Source organism: Etheostoma spectabile, chromosome 10, assembly GCF_008692095.1.
Source record: "Etheostoma spectabile isolate EspeVRDwgs_2016 chromosome 10, UIUC_Espe_1.0, whole genome shotgun sequence".
NCBI lineage: Eukaryota > Metazoa > Chordata > Actinopteri > Perciformes > Percidae > Etheostoma > Etheostoma spectabile.
This window is the reverse complement of record NC_045742.1, coordinates 12,741,570-12,763,756: the sequence shown is the minus strand read 5'-3', so window position 1 is coordinate 12,763,756 and position 22,187 is coordinate 12,741,570. Positions and strand designations below refer to the sequence as shown.

General features: G+C 40.0%; 3 protein-coding genes across 4 annotated transcripts in view; all 3 read right to left on the bottom strand.

Annotated features, from left to right (window-relative positions):
- Positions 1-708: 708 nt before the first annotated feature.
- Positions 709-13,128, bottom strand: cenpi (centromere protein I). Of its 2 annotated transcripts, none has more exons than XM_032527840.1 (20): positions 12,611-13,128; positions 11,575-11,712; positions 11,018-11,136; positions 10,582-10,689; positions 10,114-10,162; positions 9,930-9,976; positions 9,588-9,677; positions 9,262-9,393; positions 8,815-8,958; positions 6,393-6,513; positions 6,043-6,137; positions 5,755-5,872; positions 5,549-5,613; positions 5,256-5,365; positions 4,234-4,369; positions 3,632-3,756; positions 2,940-2,982; positions 2,065-2,280; positions 1,276-1,317; positions 709-1,123 (listed from the first exon to the last, which is right to left on the bottom strand). In XM_032527840.1, the coding sequence occupies exons 1-20, from the start codon at positions 12,780-12,782 to the stop codon at positions 989-991; spliced, it is 2,205 nt and encodes a 734-aa protein (XP_032383731.1). In that variant the 5' UTR covers positions 12,783-13,128; the 3' UTR covers positions 709-988. The 2 variants fall into 2 exon arrangements, with proteins under 2 accessions (XP_032383731.1, XP_032383730.1); XM_032527839.1 differs by having other exon boundaries at positions 2,065-2,283; positions 12,611-13,127.
- Positions 13,129-13,781: 653 nt separating this feature from the next.
- tmem35 (transmembrane protein 35) lies at positions 13,782-16,688 on the bottom strand. Its single transcript, XM_032527920.1, has 2 exons — positions 16,319-16,688; positions 13,782-15,349 (listed from the first exon to the last, which is right to left on the bottom strand). The coding sequence occupies exons 1-2, from the start codon at positions 16,436-16,438 to the stop codon at positions 14,984-14,986; spliced, it is 486 nt and encodes a 161-aa protein (XP_032383811.1). The 5' UTR covers positions 16,439-16,688; the 3' UTR covers positions 13,782-14,983.
- A 2,307-nt stretch (positions 16,689-18,995) lies between these two features.
- Positions 18,996-22,187, bottom strand: part of arl13a (ADP-ribosylation factor-like 13A) — a 4,632-nt gene continuing 1,440 nt past the window's right edge. Inside the window, exons 2-10 of the mRNA XM_032527872.1 lie at positions 22,004-22,120; positions 21,354-21,424; positions 20,997-21,249; positions 20,730-20,835; positions 20,425-20,630; positions 20,215-20,323; positions 19,592-19,859; positions 19,391-19,507; positions 18,996-19,281 (exon numbers count right to left, since the gene is read on the bottom strand). Of these exons, the coding sequence (XP_032383763.1) occupies positions 19,226-19,281; positions 19,391-19,507; positions 19,592-19,859; positions 20,215-20,323; positions 20,425-20,630; positions 20,730-20,835; positions 20,997-21,249; positions 21,354-21,424; positions 22,004-22,120 (1,303 nt within the window). The 3' untranslated portion in view covers positions 18,996-19,225. The remainder of the gene's footprint in view (positions 19,282-19,390; positions 19,508-19,591; positions 19,860-20,214; positions 20,324-20,424; positions 20,631-20,729; positions 20,836-20,996; positions 21,250-21,353; positions 21,425-22,003; positions 22,121-22,187) is intronic.

Here is a 22,187-nt window from a genome sequence, read left to right as displayed (position 1 = left end):
TCCTTTCTGTGTGACTTCCATGTTAGTGATACGGTTTTATTTAGAAAACACAAGCACAACCCTTAAGTATTTGACATGTTCTGGGTCCATATGCCACAGACAGAGCTGATCATTGTATGTAGCTGGCATACAAATATTTCATCCAGCGTTTTTCAGAAATAGCCGAGGAGCACCATCCAGATGGGTCCCTCAATCAAAGTAAAATGCTGCTGTCCAGATGGCAGAGCGACCCACTGAAGAATACTTATCCATAAAACATATTCTCAAACAACTGATCCCACTAGACAAAGTTAAAAAAAAAAAAATGTGGTTCACATGCGGGCACAAGACCAAGACACTTGTTAACTGTGACGTACGGCAGTATAATGTTATTAAGACACAACAGATTGATTTTATTTGTTTCTAAAAGTCTTACACTTATTTATTTTCAACAAGGTGCAAGAGTCTGGTTTTCGCAAGCTGTACAAGAAGAATAGAACAAAAACAGTATGGTTCAAGGTCGGTGTGTTAACATTAAACAAAGATTGACTGATTTTATTGCAAAGAAAGTGGAAAATACTAAAAAAATAACTATTTCAAGTTGTGTTACTCTTATTCTTAGTATCTCGTCAACATTTATGTGTATCATAAGTTAAGTTAGTTCTGGGATGTATAAGCTTTTGTGGGTATTTCAGATGAATGTGCCTTACCAATGATCCCCTTTTCAGTTTTTTTTTGCAATAAACATACCATCTTCCTGTTGAATGTGTATTCACTGAACTTAAACCTTCTACTGACCGTTCTTCTGGCAAATGGCTGCCAGGGCTTTATGGTCTATTATCACTCAATAGACAATACTATAAGTAAGAATACACAATAACAAAGATACATTTATGTACATAAAGATATGAGGAGACGAGGAAATGAAATATGTACAAGTCTTTTTTTAAAAATGGGTAAGATGCAAGTGGTTGTTTTTCCTCTCCATTGAGTTGATCGTCTACCTCTGCTATGTGGACAAGCTGTCGCCCTGCTTGTCGCCTGCTGCCTTCTGTCGGATGATGTTGCTCTGAACAAACTGTTTCAGGCCGTCATAACCCTGACTGAACAAATACTCCAGGTACCAGCTCCATGGCTTGGAATGCTGAAACATGCACAGAAACACACACAAAGTCACATCTGAAGGGTTTCTACAACCAAAGCAACCTCACTTAATCTCTGAAATATCACTGATGCACATCAAACTATGTGTGAAGTCTATAATAAATGCAGAAATATAAAGGAGAGCCCTCATACCTTTATGGAATTGAGGTCCATGTCCTTTCTCCCTGGCCAACACTGATAAAGAGAGATCATTAATATTAATTGTCAGCCCACCCTGCTAAATCTAACAACATCGCTGCTGGATGTTGGATCTGGACTGAACCAAAAAAAAGTGTGTGTATTATTTAACATGATGAAAACCACGTCTCACGCGGCATCCATTAATAATAAAATGCCCTTCTGTATTAATGTATCTTCTATAAAAGAAACATTAATACCACATTTGTCTACTTGTCTTGCCTGTAAGTCCATTAACCAAACTGTACCGACTGGCGGCTGGACGCTGATCCATCAAGTGCCTCTCATAGTTTAAAAATAAGCAAGGGATATATACAGGGTTTCTGCAGGTTTCACCAAGTCAAATTTAAGACTTTTTAAGACCTTTATGAATGAAATGTAAGACCTATATCACGACATGAGAGTACTAATGTACTTGCAAAGTTAATGAACTTATTAAAACTGAATAAAAGCGAGACAGAGAAATAATAATCTGTAAATATACAGCTAATTATATTGGACAAGCAACGACTACAAAACAGAAGAAAAAAAACTTTCAGTGAGCATTAGAGGTAGCGTTGCATCAACGTAGGGAGATTAAGACTGGTTTCAAATAATTTAGGGCCTAGAACCTGGATTTCTTTTAGACTTTTTAAAGACCCTACGGAAACCCTGTACATTGTGAACATACTAGAAGAAAGAATTTGTCAGATCCTACTAAGTATCTTTGTAAGACACAGGACATCCTAAACGGTGCACACTCACCTTCTGGTGAAAGTCGACGGCGTAGCTCATGAAGGCCGGGTGGTGGATGAGGTCGAAGCTCGTCCAGTATTGTGGCACACTGCTCTTGAGCAGCAGCTCCTCTCCCAGCTGTACACCCATGCCTGGTTGAAACATTTTGGAGTTCCACAGGCAGTTGACCATGACGACTGCGTAGTGGTTGAACTCACGGAACGTCTGACGGCTGATGTGAAAGGCCTGCTGAAAAACAGAATCGAAAGGGAGCCACAAAATGAGAACAAAGCAAGCAAAATAAAGTGGAGAAAGAAAGTAAACCACTCTCAGTGTCTGCGGAGCTCCACATATGATGCGCTGGTTAATTTGCGTGCTATTTACCAAGTCCATATTTCTTAATAAAAAGTGCTTCTGACATTTCCAGGGGAGCGTGCTGGCTGCCTGACATGTACTTGTGAATTCACAGCACACAGTGGCAGATGTATTAAAATCAACAACTTCTTAAGTCCTCATATGAGAGGGTATTAAAGGTGAGCAGCTGTAGGTAGATGCATGTGAATTCCTGAAGAGCTAGACGAAGAGTGATGAAATATCTATTAAAGCGTCCAAAGTGATTTAAAACAAACGGCAAGTCACTTCAGAGGAGCGCAGCAGCTAATTGCTTAAAACGTAAATGCAATCACGAGAAATGCATTCAGAACTCATGGGTTAAGATAACTTTTAAATTAGTTCTTCTAATCAAATCACTTCGAATAGAAAATCATTTCCTTCACATTGTATGCCAAGTCATTGGTTTAATGGACTAAAATGTACTCTTACAGTATCGCTACATTGCAAATCACAGCATATTTAATTTTCAAACATACATGGCAAGAAGAAAGTACTTTTATTTATTTATTTACCTCTTTTTCTTGACTCTTGGCGGATGTCAAGTTCACCTTGTACCTGAACAAAAAAGAAACACAAAAAAAACAGTGACCTCTGTGATCATGAATTACTGCATAACAGTTTGTTCACTATGGGCTGTCAAAAAATATAGTGCAATTATGTTCCAATTTTACTTTGTCGTGGCATTTTTACACTCAGCTTTAGCAGAATTACTTCAGAGCCCTGGGGTGCAGTCAATTAGTTGACACTGTAAAGGGTTTGTGTTATTAAAGCCTGGAGTTACAAACGACGCTTGAATTCTACATAAAAAAGGAGTAGAGGGCTTAAGTGCATTACCTCCTTAAAACTGTCATTATCATAAATCATCCATTAACAAATACGTACAATTTAGCCATTTGAATTTAGCCATTTGAAATATCCATCAAAATATGAAATACTACTTCAACGGGTGATGCTAATGTGTGCATTGTGGTAGAGTTATTAACCGCTTTTTCTTGGCAAGATGGTTGAGGTTAGGCATTGAACTCGAACGGTTAGAGTCGGGTTACCCCCATTGGTCAGGGAATAGGAAATGAACAGGGGAGCCTGGACTTCTGGCCAATCCTAGCGCTTGAATGCTACGCAGGCCGGGTCTTGCAAAGAGAAGCAGTGGGATTCATGGTAACGCATCGTGGCAGGTTGTAGCATAGAGATGAAGAGTCCCCACCTGTACATGATGTAGGCCAGTCTGTCCACGCTAACGGGGTCAGAGGCAAATAGGGCTGGGTAAAAAACTCCAGTTGGAGGTATCACCACAAGGGGGAGTCCATACTTCAGAAACGTGTCACACACCTGGGGGAGGAGAGAAATATGGAAAAAAGACCCACAGAGAGTTAAAAGTGAAAGGTAGATAAGCCAACATTCGAAATGATCTCGCTACTGAAGCTTTAATCATGGCCCTGCTTTGTTAGAAGCAGGTACATGTTCCAATCAGACATAACCTAATCTCCTTGCAGGCTTCCAAACCCTTTCTGAATTTGAGGCAAGCCGGGTGCCCGGGTAGCTCAGTTAAATAGAGGTTACTCCTCGACGCAGCAGGCCCGCAGCCCTTTGCTGCATCTCTCATGAAAACAGGCTTCTAGTGTCAAACTCTGCACATACATCACTCTGCAAAGTGAAGCTCAAACATCCAAGTGAAGTAGCATTAAGCAAAGCACATATTTGAGTGGATAGGGTCCTTAAATAGAACAAGTTAAGCCAAGGCACAGGTTGCATCATGCCTAAAAAAAAGCCACGAAGCAGATTCAATCTCTAGCAGCAATACTTTACCGTCTCATAGAAGTCCAGGATGAAGCTGAGGAGGAGAGAGTGGCAGCCTTCAAGCTGAAGGCCCAAAGAGGCCAGCCGACCCACAAAGTCAACCAGCTCCATCACTGAATCCTTGAACCCTGACAGAGTCATGTTTCTGGGACAGAGGGTAGAGCAGAGTCAGACACACACTTTAACCAGAATGCCATTGCAGGATTCACTCAGGTCTCTGATATGAGAGAAAGCTCCCAAATCAGGCAAGTGGCATTTCATTACAATACAAAGAACAAACACTGAATCAAGAGTGATGTTGGGAAAGTGCACATTAATCCACAATCAATGATTCCTACATTTAATCTCTAGATTGTACTCTGGCTAAATATCAGAGGTAAGTTTGGAAATGGAAGTGAATAAAAACTGGATCCTTCCACTTATTGATAATTTGTTGTGGGCTTACACATGTGAGGACTCGATAGTGATGAAACCCAAGTATTTAAACATGACTGACACTGACTCCACTCCTTCATTTGGAAGCTGGAAAATCATTTAACTAGAGATTGGGGCTGTTTTTTGGCAAACAAATTTCAATTATAGGATTTGATGGATAAATGGGTTTAAAACCAAAAGGGAAAACATGTCAATACACACTTCTGCCTGAGTTGCCATCGGTTGCTAGTGAATAAAAGGTGACTTAAATTAAAGTAAGAAAGTTATATATAGTAAAGTTATATAGATCATAGATAGGTCATGATTTAATCTGAAGAAAATTAGACAACTCAAATTGATATAACTATTAAGCCTCATATCTATTACAAAATTAAGTAAATCAACTCAGAATTATTTTTATTACACATTCCCACAGTAAACTAAAAGTTTTTATTTCATCTGTGAGTATTATTGAGAAGACATTTCTTGGCTTGGGAATAAAAAATAAACACGCTATAACCCCTGTGCTTTTAAGTAAATTCACAAAGTGTTTCAGGTCCATTGCTTGTTTATGCTTAGAGCATAATCAAGTAGCAGGAAGTAGATGCAAGACTTACATGGATGTGTGGCTGTTGAGGCTGATGTCTAAGTCGTCCTCCAGAGCATACACTGAGTGCCAGGTCAGCCACTTTAACAGCATATTGTTTAGACACTCCATCAGTCCACACTGCAGACACATGATAAAGAAGAAAAGCACTAAGTATACTGCAGTTTAACCACTGAGCTAATACAGGACCCACACTGAGTGCTTTATAATGACAAGACAAACACTTAATGATATATATTAACTTATAGCAGAAGCTTTTTAAATTCAAGTAGAGCTCATTCTGCCGCAGGGAGGAAAACCTACCTTGAAAAACAGTGAAGATGTAAAGAAAAGCTGCATGAGGGGCTCAAATAGAAGCCATCTGATTTCTGAAGAAGGGGAGACAGAAGGTTACAGTTGCATCAACTATATATATATATATATATATATATATATATATATATATATATATATATTGAACAAAGACGAACACAAAATGTGAAGACAGACACGACCCATTGAAGACTCACGGGAACTGGGGATAACAGGAATGTGGCTCAGCAGGCCGAGGATCTGTGGGCGGAGGAGGGAACCATCCCAAACATTGAGAAATTTGTAGAGAAAAGCCTCTGAACTGGAAAACCCCTCCTGGTGGAGAAAGGTGACAACTTAAAAACATTGTCAAATCACTGTTTGACTGTGGTTTTACAGTGCAGCGTCAGCTAGGCATGTGGGTGCAGGTTAATAAATACAGGGAACGGTGAATGACAGGTGGGAGGTAGAGAGGCAGCTATCAGGCCCTGAAATGTGATGCTCACCTGGAGAAAGTGCTGTGTAGACAGCAACCTGTTCAAAAACTGCAGCGCTTCTTCTGAATTCTGGGAAGCTCCTCCATCGCCGCAGAACAAAAACTCTTAATACAAATAGCAAAAAACGGTATTTAGTACGTGGGAAAGTTGAGAAAAAAGAAATCAAGATTCCCTGCATCTTCACACAGTGAGACCCCCCCTTCCTCACCCACTCTCTTTTAAACCCTCTCGGAAAGAACCCTTTTGATATGCCAACTAGGCGATGGGTTTGGGTTCAACTCAAGGGCAGCTTTGCATAAATCTTCCTGATAGAAAATGTCATGACAGTTTGGTAGTCAGTAGTTCCCCCTCCCCCTCACCTTCGTGGAGAGCGTAGCCTAGCCAGAAGTTGAGGCGTAGGAGGGCAGACTCATCCTGTACACAGTCCAGGTACTGCAGTGCCAGACTGGAGCCCAGCAGTGAGCCCATCTGAGCGGGCAGCTGGGAGAGGTAAAATGAAGAAATAGGAAACATGCGATAAACTATGATTGAGAGGCTAAAAAAAAATCAAATCACCATAAATCCAAAGAAGCACAGAGAAGAGATGCCAAAACAAAACTCATATTCCCAAGTAACTATACTCACAAAGTCAACCACTGCATGAAAGTGCTCATATTATGCTCATTTTCAGGTTCATAATTGTTGTTAGAGGTTATATCAGAAAAGGTTTTAATGGTTTAATTTTCAAAAAACACCATATTTTTGTCTTAATGCACATTGCTGCAGCTCCTCTTTTCACCCTGTGTGTTGAGCTTTCTGCTTTAGCTACAGAGTGAGACATCTCACATCTGTTCAATCTTTGTTGGGAGTCACACACACACACACACACACACACACACACACACACACACACACACACACACACACACACACACACACACACACACACACACACACACACACACACACACACACACACACACACACACACACACACACACACACACACACACACACACACACACACACACACACACACACAGTACCTAGGTCTGCACTACAAGCCAGTCTGAAGCAGAGTATGAGGTCGTGCCACGCTAGCAGCTAGGCGAGCGTATTAACATGTGTTACAAAGTGACGCACATTCGTCACGGAAGTAAAGGCTGGACTACAATAGAGCAGTTTGTGAACAGTGTTTTCTGTTTGAGACGGTAAGACCTTTTGGGGGAGACTTTGGGCTTTTTCACTTTGTAAACCTATAACATGCACAAAAAATATATATAAAAAGCATAATATGAGCACTTTAATAAAAATCTGTTTACTTGCTACAGAAAAATAATAAACTGATGCTCATGTCCTTGTTTTCATGTTGTGGGCCACCAATCCGCTACTGAGGTAATTCAAGTATTCAGTAATAATAATAATGTATACTTTATTAATCCTCCAAGGGGAAATTACATTTAACACTCTGTTGTTATTACACACAGGCCTTAATTACACACACGTGCACTAAATGGAGAGATGTCAGAGTGGGGGGGCTGCCCGTGGAAAGGCATCCTGAGCAGTTGGGGGTTCGGTGCCTTGTTTAAGAGCACCTTGGCAGCGCCCAGGAGGTGAACTTGCACTTCTCCAGCTACCAGTCCACCACCATACTTTGGTCCGTATGGTGTACTGTATGGTGAACCAGCAACCCTCCGGTTCCCAACCCAACTCCCTACTGACTGAGCTACTGCCACCCAAAGTAATCCCCATAATACCACCACTGGGACGTTTCTGCCATCCCACTGTGTAGAAAATACAGTCACTTATTGTGTATGAACAGCAGCCTCCCAATGGTAAGTATAATAAATTAGAATGTGGAGAAGACAGACTGTGAACCGACACAGCTCAGCTTCTCAATAATTACGGAGCAACGGTATCATTAAACTGTGAAAGCACCATTCGGCTTTGATAACAGGAGTTATCGGCAATGAGGGAAATAATCAATTATCCTTTGTCAATGCCTTTGCTGAATACATTTATGAATGTGATTGACTGTGCTCATCTGTCTTGCCTAAGATACCAAAAAAGTAGGGCTTTCTTGGCAATAAACACAGTTGATGTTATCGTCCCCCAAAAGCCTTATTGCTCACGTTGGCTTTGTAGGAGCTGAGCGAGAGGTGAATTTATGTAGCATGACGCATAAAAGTCTGCGAGCCATTTAAAATGAATTATATTAGTTTATCAGGTCACTGAATCTGCAGGGCAAATACACATTTATAGAGATGCCTCTTTAAATGACCATCTGCTATTAAAACTTTGTCAAATACATTACTCAGATACATCTCATCTCGCTTTCATTACTCATATAGGATAGATAAATCACCATATTTGTAAAAAGAACTATGGCCTACAAAAAGCATAAGCACTGTACTTTTGTTGACGCTCTAATCTGATAAACAAATTACAGTCCTAGGCAACTTCTGATTTGGAAGATTTTCAGGACAAAGTTGTTAGTGGCCTTTTAGGATGTACAAACAAAAGAATATAACAGTGACACAGCACCACCCTGTGGCTATGAGGATACATCACAATTTACACAAACTGTGTTTGCATCTTAATGGCATGGAGAAACTGGCATAAATGTGTTACTGCTGCTTAAATGATTAATGATCTTTGTGGTTAAATGATATTTCATCTGGACGCTGAGGTAGATGGGAGTGAAAGATTGAGGAAAAAGCAAGACAGTAAAGAGGCTGAGGCAGCCCCAGTGTGAGCACCCCACAGATACAGAACTCAGAGATTTGTCCCAGAAGAAATTACCTCTATACGGTGCATATTTTCCAGGAGCTGAGCAAAGGAGTGGAGTTGTACCAGCGGGACCACCTTTCGGCTGGAGGACGGCTCAGTCTGAGCCTCTTTATTAACTGCAGAACACAATGCCGGCAAGACCAGGTGGCAGTGTTTCTAAGAAATAAAGCACAGCAAAACAAGAAAAATAAATAAGGGCAAGATGGGCTACCGTTTATTTTTTTTATTCCCTGAAATTAACAAATGGCTAAAATCATGATCAACTGATTAATTACAAATATATATATTTTATTATCTTCTGAACATGTTGTTCCCTGCGTGTATACTTTAGCATTTTGCTGAGGTGGGGCTGATGAAACGCTGGAATGGCACTGACAAGCGTCAGCAGTAACTGTTGTGTGGGAGTAATTGGGAACACGGTGAGCAGTGCATCTAAACATTTTAAATAGACTTCCATACCCTTTTCCTGGGGTTGGTCTTATCTTTGATTGTGGAGGCCAGACTGATGCTGGAGGCAGCCTGGGAACCAGCCCTCTTCTGGACAGCAATCAAAGCTGATCTCCAGGGCATATTGTGGTTCCTAAACACACTCTGTAAGAACACAGAAAACATAACATTGTGTTGGTGCTTTAGGGATGATGTCAATACAATACACACACAAAATTAAATCTCTCTTGTTTCATATAAGGTTAATGTTATTCGTAAATTTCCACTGTTCAAATAAAGTAACACCATAACATAACAACAGAATGAGTATCAGCTGCACCCACAGTGCATGTACAAACCTTAATTCGGGATGGGATGGAGAGTGTCACCAGTTCAGGGCAAAATACTTTGTAAAGTGACAGTAGGTTCAGGAGGAACGGCTGCCTTCCCTAAAGAAAACATTATCAACAGGCTTATTATGACAAATCTTTGTACTTGGAAATCTCTTTTTTTGGTGGATGTTCCCTAATAATGCAGAATACAACCAATGACATTGGAAAGTGCAGCCTCTCATGGGAATAATGGAGGGAAAAAAACATCCTGGGATTTCTCAATGAACAGATTTTTTTTATTGAGTAAGGCAATAATGAAGTAGCTTTGATAAATGGCTGCCGAGGACATCAAATCAGCAGCGTGTTTACCAGTTTAGACTGTAGCTCCAGTAGCTTCCTGACTCTGAAGACACGCACTACAATGAGAAAAAAATTAAGCAGTCAGTAATGCTTACAGAAATGATAAGAATACTGTAAAGAGGAAATAATGGAGTAAACAAAAACAAAACATAGTATTGCAATCAAATTTCAGGTGTGACAATGTTTGACTTACCACTTTCCTTTCTGGTCAAAAGGTACAGCAGATGGCAGATGAAAGGACACTGAAATAATGTGACAAAAGATAATGAGTTCACATCCCAGCAGTAGTTTGGTGGCTCCTGTATCTGGTTACAGGGCTGCAGTCATTTCATTACACTGGTAAGTGGACAATCAGTCACATGTCAACAAACAGGACAGCACATGTTTTATGTGCCTTAACCAAATAAACACATTATCTGCCTGGTCAGGCAGAAATTAACTTTTTCTAATGTCTGTGTCTCAAACAAGGCACAATATCTATATAATAACAGAAAAATAGCTTGCAATGTCATTTAATACATGCATGTCATGTCATTTAAATGACAAATAACCTCAGTAAACCTTAAATTTGTTGCTCAAAGAAGTGTAAATGATTATGAATAGTATACAAATTTGATTTGATGCCATCTTACTATAACAATGCAAAGATCAGCACACATACCAGATTTTCCTCTGTGACAAAGCTAAAGATGAAGCCATAGATAGAACGAAGTTGGTCCTTTGCGTCAATCATGTCAAATACAGTCAACACCCACTTTATGAAAAGAATCTGAAAATTGTACATGCAAGTAAACACACAAATGGATTAACTATCGTGCAATCTTAGAGATGACATAAATAATCAAAAGCAGGTAAAGCCAAAAAGGCACTTATTTTTTTAGTGTTGATTGAATTATTAAAAGATAACAGTAGTTCTAAATCATGTCATTTTGTTTTAAAACAGTTAATGTTATAACCTTAGTAATTACAAAAATGTTAATATTCTTTAAGAGTGGAGACAGAATATGCATATTCCAAACGATATACTTCTGAATTACTAATGAACAAAAAAAGTTTAAAAGAATTTATTTATTTTTTTAAATGAAATTTGAACTTACTTGTGTGCTGACAGGTATTTTGCCAACCCCCAGCCATACAAACGCTCGAACAACAGCCTCCTGAGGTACCACAGTGGCAGGAATCAGACACTTCAGCACCCGGGGACATAGAATAGTCCCTATACAGAAAAATTCACACAAACAAAATCAGTTGTGCGTTCCTACACTTTTGGTAAGAATGAAGACAATTTTTTATTTTTATTGATTTTTTTTTAATTGCAGGGATAATATGGGCTCAATGTACACCAAGTCAAAAACATAAGAAATATTTCGCTTTAACATTCTTTTCAATTAAACTGCACCAAAACACATTCAATTCCAGAAAGCACGGTGGCTCAGTAGTTAACACTGACACCTCACAGTCCAAAAACAGGTTAGTAGAATTTTAGGCTTTAAATTTAACATAGGTGTTAATAAGAGTGTGACGGACACTGTCCAAAGTGTACACTTGATTGGTGTGTGCAGGACAGACTCCCCTACCACCCTCTACAGGTTAAGCACCAAAGAGGATTTGTGTTGTTTTTTTCCCAGTCCACCCTTTACTGTTTCTGTCTTACCCATTCGGAGGCTCATGGCAAACTCCAGCATAATAGAGATGGTCTCTGGGGAAAGTCCTTTACTGTAGGCCAACTTCTCCACCAGCGACATGTTCCTCTCCACTTCATCATTCCCATAAAAAGGAGTACCCGCTTCAACTACAAGAGGGAGAGATAACATCAGTGTGTGTATATCCATTTAAAATAGTAAAATACTCACAGTATGACGTCAACAAGTTCAGATGGAGTTTTTTTCTGCTAATGCAGAAAATGTTAATCATTTTGTTGTCCAGATCTTTGATTTTAAACTAATTAAAAAAGACTGATGGGTTGGCCAAATATTTTCAGGTGATCTGTTTAGGGATGTACAGAAAGATTTCTACCATACTGAGAACCAGTGTATTTTATCACAGCTACTCTATCAAAACGAGTAACCCCATCTCTAGTATATAGAGATAACAGCCATCAAAATACGGCATGTGAAGACCAAATTAAATTGCAGTGGTAAGTCCCCCCAATTAGGTAAATACAATAGAGCAACTTCTAGTCCAATATGACAGCAACCATGATAATTAAACCTCATTTAGATGTAATAATAATAATAATAATAATAATAATAATAATAATAACCGAACCGTCACTTAATTCAGTGTAACGTTAGATGGGCCAACGCAAGCAGTGGCAACAGATGACGTCATAAAACCACGAGTCGGGTTGCTCCCCCTCGAGCTTTTAGTAATGGTGTTCATGTTGTCTGTATATGTACATAACTAAAGTTACTGACTTAACTAACGCTAAGGCTAGCTCTGTTTGGGACCGTCTCATGCACTAACGTTACGTACTGTAAGCTAGCAACATTAGCTGCCAGTAAAGCTATGTTATACCCCAAACACAATAAGTAGCTAACGTAACGTTATAACCTGGTCAACTTTTCGGCATCCTATATTTCATTGCGGTAACGGCTAACGTATAAATCCTGGTCAGATATCTAGCTAGTACTGTTGGTCAAAGTAACGCCACCATCTTCTCCGAGTGTATTGACTGAGCCAGGTCCTACCGTCAGAGAAGTACTTCAGGGCCAGAACAAATGGGTCTTCCGCCTCGTTCTTTCTCCTCGCCTTTTCTGCGACTCTCAGACTTCTGTTACTACTCCGGCTGGACACAGACTGGTCGTTTAGACACGACGTGTCGGAATCCGGCGGCCCCGACAGGTTTAACTTTGCTGCCATTTCTACATTGCTAAACGCTTAAAAACACTGCTCCTCTCCGTCCCCAGCCATTCAAACAAAACTCAAATCTTCCGCGCGACCGTTTGGTCTGCGCGTGTGCAGTGTAGTCTTTCCGCTCGATTGCTTCCCGGACGTTGTAGTCTGTTTGCATTCAACCCGCAGTCAACTAGGACTACAATTATTATGGTCCTAGCGCCAGTCAAGTAGCTGTTCATCTGACTGCATCAAGATGGAGGGCTACGTCGAATAACATCGAAAACTGGTCAGAATTCCACACAGAAAATAGAAAAATAGGGTGTTCACTCAGCCCTCTGATTGAACTAGCTCATGACACTGGTCAGATGTCATAGTCATACAATGCTGCAGTTTAAATAATAATTTGTTTGTCGTGCTCCCATAGCAATGAAATTTCATATATGTCAGCAGCACCAATGCTTTCCAGAAACAGTCTGGATAACCCACTGAACTCCCTATCAACATTTTTCACAGGGAGTACAGTTATGTCTTAATTAGAAATTAGTTGCAGTGAGGTCTGTAAGTTATTCAAAATGACTGGGATACTCTGAAAATAGTTTGGTTCTGAATGTTTTTTAAATGTAATTGTTCAATCCTGTGAACAATCCTGAATATTTTCTCAATAACCGCTTTGGTCTGTACAATGTCAGGCAAAGTTCAAATGTCTTGTTTTATCTGACCAACAGTCCAAAATCCCAAACAAAATAATTGCCTATTCATTTTTGGCTATCTCAACACCATGTCAAATAAAACTAAAACTATATAACTATCCAAACACTACAAATCCGGATGGTCAGAACATAGCAGACATGGGAAACTGCAGGAGGGTGCAGTCTCTGTAATTGTTGCTGTATTTAGTTTTCATGTTTGTCAAGCAAGGGCAACATCACTCCATGTTGCACGCTGACAAGTACCACATATCTTTGTCCATAAGGCTTTGTATGCAGTTTATATGGTGATATGATTGAATTACCATAGGGACTGTCTGAAGTTATATAACAAGATTACAACACAAAAATCCCACTGCAGCACCCACTTGTACCAATGTAATTATTAACTTAAACTGTAAGACATTCTAGAGAGCTAATAAAACCAACAATATTTAGGCAGTCTCATCTCCAATTCTTTATTTTTAGTATATCATTTACAGAAATGTTGTGAATCCCCAAACTTACAGACAGGAGTTTGAATAGAGATTTCATCCCCTGCACAACTGTAATAGGAATGCCTTTTATATCTTCAGAGAAGAAAAGTAACACCAAATCTATCCGCAAAATCTTTAAGAGACAGTGAATAAGTTTATGACTTCAACTGTGAATTACAAAGGTAAATTCCAATTTTAACAGGCAAAAATACTTTTTTAAATTTGGTTATGTTCTGCTGTACAAGCTAGCAGCAGACACCTGAGGCAGCAACCGCTGTAATTCCCAGCTAAACAACTTCATTGTGACCTGAACTGAAAGCAGAAAGAGGATAGTCAGCTAATTTAACTTTGGGAGAAAGGATTTCATGCATTCTACAAAAATGTACTGATATGAAAAACGAACAAGGATTTATACATTTTTTTCCTTCTGAGATTTGCATTCTGGCAACACTGCCCCAAATTAGGTTGTGGCTATGGTAAGGTAATAGGTAATATTAGCTGATGTATAATTAGTACAAAATTGTTTCAAAGGTGCTCCTTTTAGTTCATGTTCTATACTCTGGACCAAATGAAACATGCTTAAACGATTGAAACTTATAAATTATCAGTTTCTCCTACAGTATAAAAACAAATTAGAAAAACAAGCTACAAAGATTCTTTCATGAAAAACTGCATTCTCAAATCCACTTTTAACATAAATAAATTCATATTGGATTAAAAACACAAACATTTAACACAGTGTAGGACTGAAATAAATAGGCAAAATGGATTCACTATTTAGACAATGAGTTGAGCTTGAATGAATTTCCACAGGTATGATTGTCCATGGTTATGTAGAGTGTGTGAATCAGACGTTTTCAGTTTCACAGTAAGAGTGCAAAGGAGTGGGTAAGAGTAATCAGTCAGCCAGCTGGATGGAACAGGATAGGAATGTGAGGATATGACTGGACGTGACTGATTCCTTCAAAATATGAATGACAACAATCCATAGGGGCGCACCAGGTTCCCTTTGTTGTGGCTTGGACCTAAGTAGAAGAGGCTCTTAAGACTGCTTGACCTTGTTCTTTTCCTGGTCATTGATGTGCTGTTCCTCTCGGCTGTCCTCTCTCTCCGGCCGGTCGTCACTCTGGCGGGCAATAAGCAGTCGGCAGGTGAGCAGAATACCAAAAACTAGAGCGTGGGCGTACCGTTTCAGGGGGTCTCCTACTAACTGGTGGAAGAACAGGACAGCTAGCATGACCAGCAGCAGCAAGAAGTTGGCCACATCCTTTGGCCGGCCTGGGACAAGGGTGAGCACCACACCGCAGCCCACCTCCAGAGAGCCAATGATCTTACGAAGAAGGACTGAGCTGATACCAATCTTTTTCAAGCCTGGCAATGCCTTGGCATAGCTCTTATATGCCCTTTTCTGAAAAGATAAAGTACAAAGATCTGTTTAAATATCTCTAACATTTATCTAATGTCATACAAACTATAATGGGTGTCTTTGGGTGAGGCTATTAAGGGCTATGTAACTTCACCATCCTCAAGTCAAGTGTTTATCATTCAAATGCTTTTATTTTATCACTATGCTTGCTAAATTGTCCGTCGACTTATTGCTTAATAGTCTGTTACTATAAACAATTATTATAGGAACAAATCTTGTGAGCATATTAGTCATTGCAGTTCGCATGGAGCCTAAATGCATGCCAGCTATCATCTTACACACTGGTCATTTCAACATCAGCACCAGTAGGTGCATTTCACAGAATTTGCTGGAATCCGCCGCCATTGCTCTTCGTTTTAAACGAGTAGCATGGCAGCTACAACCTAATTAAGCTACACATAACAAGCTATAAAATATAGAAATCTGCTGATTATCTTGCATATGTTTGCACCTTTAAGCTAAATTATAGCATGTATTGATCTATCATTCCCTATTGATCCCTGTTTAGCGTTTACTACCTGATGTTAGACACATTTTTCGAATTGTTTTGTATCCATACTGATTCATGAATGTTGCCCGTGGTAATACCAAAATATTCATAAAGGTTCATCCTAAAACATGCAAGCGTAGCCCATGGTATGGTACTACATGCGATAACGGAAGCCTACAGCAGGTCTTCAATTTGAAATACAGGAATCCACTCTGGAAAATGAACTAATGTTAATGCTTCACAGAGGCAGTAACGTTAGTTATAAAGAGCAATTCAACATCGAAAGCTTTCATTTTCCGCATCTCTTACTATTTAGGTCAGCATCTCCACATTATTCGAGCCTGAGAGCCTTTTCGCGTCTGCAGCCAACACAGAACAATGGCCTTTAACGTTAACGTTACCCCCACTGATGCGGACGGTTTACCGCTAATTAGCTAGCTAGCTAAGCTTTAACTACTCACCATTTCACTGTATGCATCTTTGCTTAGTCTTGGAGTGAGTTTAATGGTCCCCATAAACACGAAAAATAAGCCCAATGCAAAAGAAAGGGCCACAATAGTAATTGTCCTTGGTGAGGCCATCTTTCGCTGCGTGTAGCAGGCGCTTCCCCCTGAACTGAATTGAAATGAAAGTCGGACGGTTTCGCGGTGAAGATGCACCACCGGGGGGATGGGCTTCTGGGTGAATGACGAAGATGGCGACGCGCAGGTCCTCTCAGCTCTCCTCTCTCTGCACGGCCTCCAGGAGCACTGTACCCCTAGCCTGACAGGAGCTCACCCGCAACTCAAAACACAAGCTATGCTACAATGCATCGTCTTTCAATTTTAACTTGCAGAGTTAAGCTAGCTAGCTAGGCCAGAAGATCCTATTGAGGTTGCCAGGCAACATCCAAAAACTCTAGTAAATCGATTGCACCAACAAAAAAAACATAGCGTTAGATAATCCTGCAACTCCCAATAAAACTACAAATTGACGTTTTTAAATTTGTATGGAACAATTAGATACAACATTAAGCCTAAACTAGAGAAGTGCAGATGGCAGGAGTATTTTGTTACTTCTGGAAAGAGTTTCCCCATTTTCATTTATTGGGAGTGCGATGAAGACAACTGGAGGAAGCGCTCCTTGGTGGGGCGCACTGCTCGAGATTGTTGTCCAAATTGAATTGTTGAATAAACTGGACCTTTATAGTGAAGGGTAGACACGCAAGAGCCAGCGTTAAGGCTAGATATTTTTCTCAACTTGTTTTCCTCGACCTTTATTGTGTTTTACAGCTTTAGGCTACTGCGTCATTTAGTGTAATTCGCAGTTTATTATCCAACATCCAAACTGCTCCAAATTGCAAACCCCAAGTTCATTGGGTACCCAGGAAACAAAGTGTGAAGTAGACTGGATAAACCATATGGGATAAACAGTTAGTGAGATATTTAAAAGACAGACACACGCGCGCGCGCAAGCACACACACACACACACGCACACACACAAACATACAGAGATATCCCAGTGTCAAAATCTACCATATTTTAAAACTTATATTTTCATTTTTTACACTATGTTCCATATTCCTAAATACATTTGTTTTTAAATATAATTATTACACAAAGGCCCTGTGATGCTCTTCCATAAATAAACTCTATGCATTGTACAGCAAGTTGGATGACCACAGGACGAACCTATAGCAGCTAATTTTTGCAACATTTCATTTTCATGTAGGACTATTTAAATGTTATTTTAGGAATTTTATTGATACTTTAGGTGGTAGAAATATCTTACATGGTGAAACATAATGTCACAAATTCAAACGTGAGTAATAGAGACACTTTAACAGAACTATTTGCCACGATCAAATTGCATGTAAAGCTCTTTATAATCAACAAACCTTCTTATGTTATCAATTTAACGATTGCTCAATCGCTTTTTTTCAGATTTTGTCAAGGAGCAGCTTATGTCAGTATAGAAGCTGCAGCACTAAGACTGAAATCTGTTGTGCCATCTGGTAAGAGTTCATCCAGATTTAGGAATCACTTGTGGATTGTGGAAAAAGGTCAAGATGACTAAAATGGAGGATAGTCTTTTGATCACTACATTTTAGGGCTCAGATCTGACAGAATAATTATGAAATGACAAAAAGAAGGGGGGCCAAAAGTTGTGTCTAGATGGTAACCCAAGATTTGATAAAGTCCCACGAGATGGTCGAGGTTAGCCATTTCCTTGATTGGTTAAGGATAAGAAAGTCGTCAGGCAGAAAGTCTCAACCATCTAGAGACCGGAAATAACAGAACCAAGCTTATTTGTGTATACATTCAGATAAACAATCTTGTTCTTCGTTTGTTGTCAGCGTTACATTTTTAAGTGTTAGTAACTTTTAGCACAACTACTTTTTTGTTTTGTTTCTGCTGCTTCAGTGTAAACACAATCAATATTCCATGCAAGTTGTGAGAAAATGTTTTTTTATTATTATTATATCATCAACAATGTCCCATACTCTGCCCAGTGGTCTGGTAATGTCTTGACAGTATTCAAACCCTGTAATAAAAAATAAAAAAAAAGATATCATGTTTTTCTTACAATCAAAACTGCATAGATTAAAGGTCCCATGGCATGAAATTTTCATTTTATGAGTTTTTTTTTTTTAAACCATTAATGTGCGTTCCCCCAGTCTGCCTATGGTCCCCCAGCGGCTAGAAATGGTGATAGGTGTAAACCGAGCCCTGGGTAGCCTGCTCTGCCTTTGACAAAATGAAAGCTCAGATGGGCCGATCTGGAATCTTGCTTCATATGAGGTCAAAAGGGGCAAGGTTACCTCACCTTTCTCTGCTTTGCTCGCCCAGAGAATTTGGCCCACCCATGAGAGAGAGACTTTATGGATTTCAAACGAGGAAAGTGGCAGTTGGTCAAAGCCACACCCCTTGCCCCCTCCCCAAAAGCTACAGACACAGAAATGGCACATACTAAGGAAAGCTCATAGTGGGACTGGCTCTAGTGGCTGTACTTCTGCACCAAGGCTGAATTTTGGGAAAGAGACTTCAGATATGCTATAAGGGGACCACTAAGGCCTATATAACAAAACTGCCTTTAACAATTTGGCCATGTACACAATTCCATCTTTAACATTTTGAAATGTTTACATATTTATTTACATGTTTTTATTTTTTATCACTAACGTTTCTATCATTACATGATTATGCAGACGTGCCCTACACATTAGAATCAGCAGTTTCACTCCAAAGGTTCAGGGACCAGGTCTGAAGTCTATAGAAAATGACGAAGACATAAAACAGAATCTCTGTGTCTGTCTTTGAAGAGATGAAGTGTGACCGTGTCAGACTGCCGTGGACCACATCCTCACACCCAGGCTGCAGATTCACTCTCACTGTCCCTGATTCTGATGTTCCTTCAGAGCCAGTATTGCCTTTCGGTAAAGATCTATCAGGAGACAGGGTCATCTTTTTTAAAATTAAAGCAGTGACTTTATTTCAGAGTCCAAAGTGTTATTGCATTCGATGTGGAGATGGAAGATGTGGATGAAGCTCACCAAAGGTTGCGGACAGGTCCACAGGTTGAGAGTAAGCTCCAGACATCTCCTCTGTGTTGATCTTGTTTTTCCTTTTCACTTTGACAACTTTCTTCTTCTTCCTTCTTTCCTCTTTAGCTAGAAAAAGATAAAACACATTTTAGATTTCCATATAAACAGCTAATACCCAAAACAAATTGGCCATAAAAAACTGATTTCAACCTTTAAGCGGCTTCTCATCATTGTCTGGTGATTCTGGCACGTCCAGGCTCTCTTTTTTCACTTTTGTTTTGCGTTTTAGTTTGCTTTTTTTCGGGGGGATCAGGGCACTGCTGGCTTTCTCTCTATGGCCAGAGTTTTCATGCTCTCCTTCGTTACCATCACCTTCCTCTTCCTCCTCTTGTTCATTTGCTTCTACTTGATCCTTTTCACCTTCCTGGACCTTAACCAGCCTCTTCTTCTTCTTTGTTTTCTTTTTCGGACTGGTTTCCTGTACATAAAAGAATAGTTTAATTCTCCAGTTATTTATTGTAATATTCATTTCAAATCACAAATTTACAGAGACCTTCACAATCACGACAAACAAAAAACAAAAATATGGTTTGGCAAAACATATTCATATTTCAATTAAAATGCAGTCCAGTTCAACACCACTGCAGACTACAACCTCAATGATAAACTTCTAGTTAAATTAAACCCTCTCTGATGGTGTCAATCAAAGGTGAACATTATCATATTTTGTAAAGGTAGAGTTTATGGCTGAGCTGTTGATGGCATTAGATTTTACAGGTGTACCCAATAAAGTGGCCATTGAGTGTAAAAATGATGCAAATTATGTTTCTGACCTTTTGCAGCATGTTTTGAATGGGTTTCATCTTTCCTTCACCCTTTGTGTTTTTCTCCTTTTCTTTTGGCCGATGACCCTGGCGAAGGTCTGCCTTGCTGGATCGCATTCTGAGGTGAGAGAACATTTGAAAGGTCAACATGTAAACATTATATCATGCTTAGGTTTATCTTGATCTGTACGATATGTACAATGTTGAACCTCCTCCTACCGTTCTCCCTTGGGTTTTCTAGGAACTTTCTCTGTTTTCCAGGACTTTTCCCTCTCTCTTGGTTCCAGAGGGATCTTGCTGTCCTGGGCCACACGAGTACACAGCTCGGGGTAATCCAGACAAACGGCACGCAGCAACCAGCGAAGGCCTCGTAGAGTCTTTCGGTCCGACCAGCGTCGCAGGTCCATTAAGGCTGAACAAGGCTCCTGAGAAGGAAAAAGAAAAAGGTGTCTGCCATCCATGGTTTCAATTCCTACAAGAGATTTGGGTTTGTTCCAATTCCAGTAGTGAACTTCAACACTTACAATATGGCACAGAGAGCGGCTCTGGTTGACCAGCGCCTCCAGGGACAAAATCTCAATCAGCTCACTTCCCAGCAGAGCGTTCATTTTGTCCTGTTTGTTAGCCAACCTAAGAAGAAAAGGTTTCAGCACTAAGTCACTCACCTTTTGACTTTACTGTTACCCAGTGATTAGTTATGTCAGTGTTTGTCCTCATTAGCCACTAGAGGGCAATGTTTACACTGCAGATGCCATTTGATCACTCTTGTAATATATGTATGATATAATTACACTAATAGGGGTTTTCCTGCCACTCTTGGTTGCTTCAGCTGGTCAGCAAGAACCTCCTTGACCTCCTTTATCCTCTGCCTGTCACTAGAGTCCACCACGAAGATGATCCCATGGGCTTCTCCAAAGAGCTCCCTCCAGGCTCCTCTGGACTCTGCTGAGCCCCCCACATCCAACAAGGTGACCAGGTAGTTCTCCACTTTCAGCTCATGTCGTACGCAGCCATTGGTGGGTCCTGCTTCCACACCATTGGGGACTAAATAAAGGACAGGAAGTAACACACAGGTAGATAATGTGTGTAATGTTCAGCTTTAAGCACCCTTAATTGAACTGGCAATTAAACTGTCACTGTTGAATTACCTCTCAGCATTCCTCTGATGGAGGATGTTTTTCCTGCTTTGTCAAGACCAATCACCAGAATGGTCACTTTCCTGCAAAGAAGTATGCACATTATATCATTTCACTTAAAAGAGCACCATATAGCTTTAATTGACAGCTGTAAATTAAAGCAGTAACCGGAGTAATCATGTGCCATCAATAAACCATGCATGACAAACTATTAACAACTATTATTGGAAATATTATTTCCAAGGGGAAAAATAATAATAATTTTCAAACCAGTTCCAATGAGTTAGGCAACACTGGGATTTTATTTGATTGAATAAGGTGAATCTATAAGGTTTAAATTTGTGATTAGGCTGATTGAACCTGTGTTTTTTAGATATTTATTTATGACAGGACAGCTTAGACATGAAAGGGGAGAGAGAGGAGGAATGACATGCAGCAAAGGGCCACAGGTTGGAATCGAACCCACGGCCGCTGCCTCAAGGACAGAGGCTCTGTATATGGACGCCCGCTCCACCAGATAAGCCACCCAAGCGCCTTGAATCTGTGTTTTCTATTTATTTGGACGATAGAAGCTTTGCCAAATGCGTCACATGCATCACTGACTGCCTTTTTTTTAGGTTTATTATTCATTTCACTTTTCAAGAAATGTTTTTATTTGTTACCTGATCGGCTCCTGTAGTTTGGAAAACCAGGTGCAGCAGTTGCTTATCAGGTTGAACATGTTTCCTTGAGCTGAGCAAGGTGAGCACAGCGGCCACCATCTTCTCTGGAACTGGCACCTACAAACAGATGGTCAACCTTAGCGTAACTCTCACACACACACACACACACACACACACACACACA

Bases quoted from the DNA above. Each gene is read 5' to 3' on its own strand.
- cenpi (XM_032527839.1), bottom strand. From the start codon at position 12,782: ATGGCAGCAAAGTTAAACCTGTCGGGGCCGCCGGATTCCGACACGTCG. The intron at 5,366-5,548 runs GTAGGTTTTCCT...ATGTGTCTGCAG, and splicing joins CATCTTCACTGTTTTTCAAG to TGTGGACTGATGGAGTGTCT. The intron at 2,983-3,631 runs GTGGGGACTCTT...TTTTTTGTTCAG, and splicing joins CTGGCCTACATCATGTACAG to GTACAAGGTGAACTTGACAT.
- tmem35 (XM_032527920.1), bottom strand. From the start codon at position 16,438: ATGGCCTCACCAAGGACAATTACTATTGTGGCCCTTTCTTTTGCATTG. The intron at 15,350-16,318 runs GTGAGTAGTTAA...TTATCTTTTCAG, and splicing joins AAGATGCATACAGTGAAATG to AAAAGGGCATATAAGAGCTA.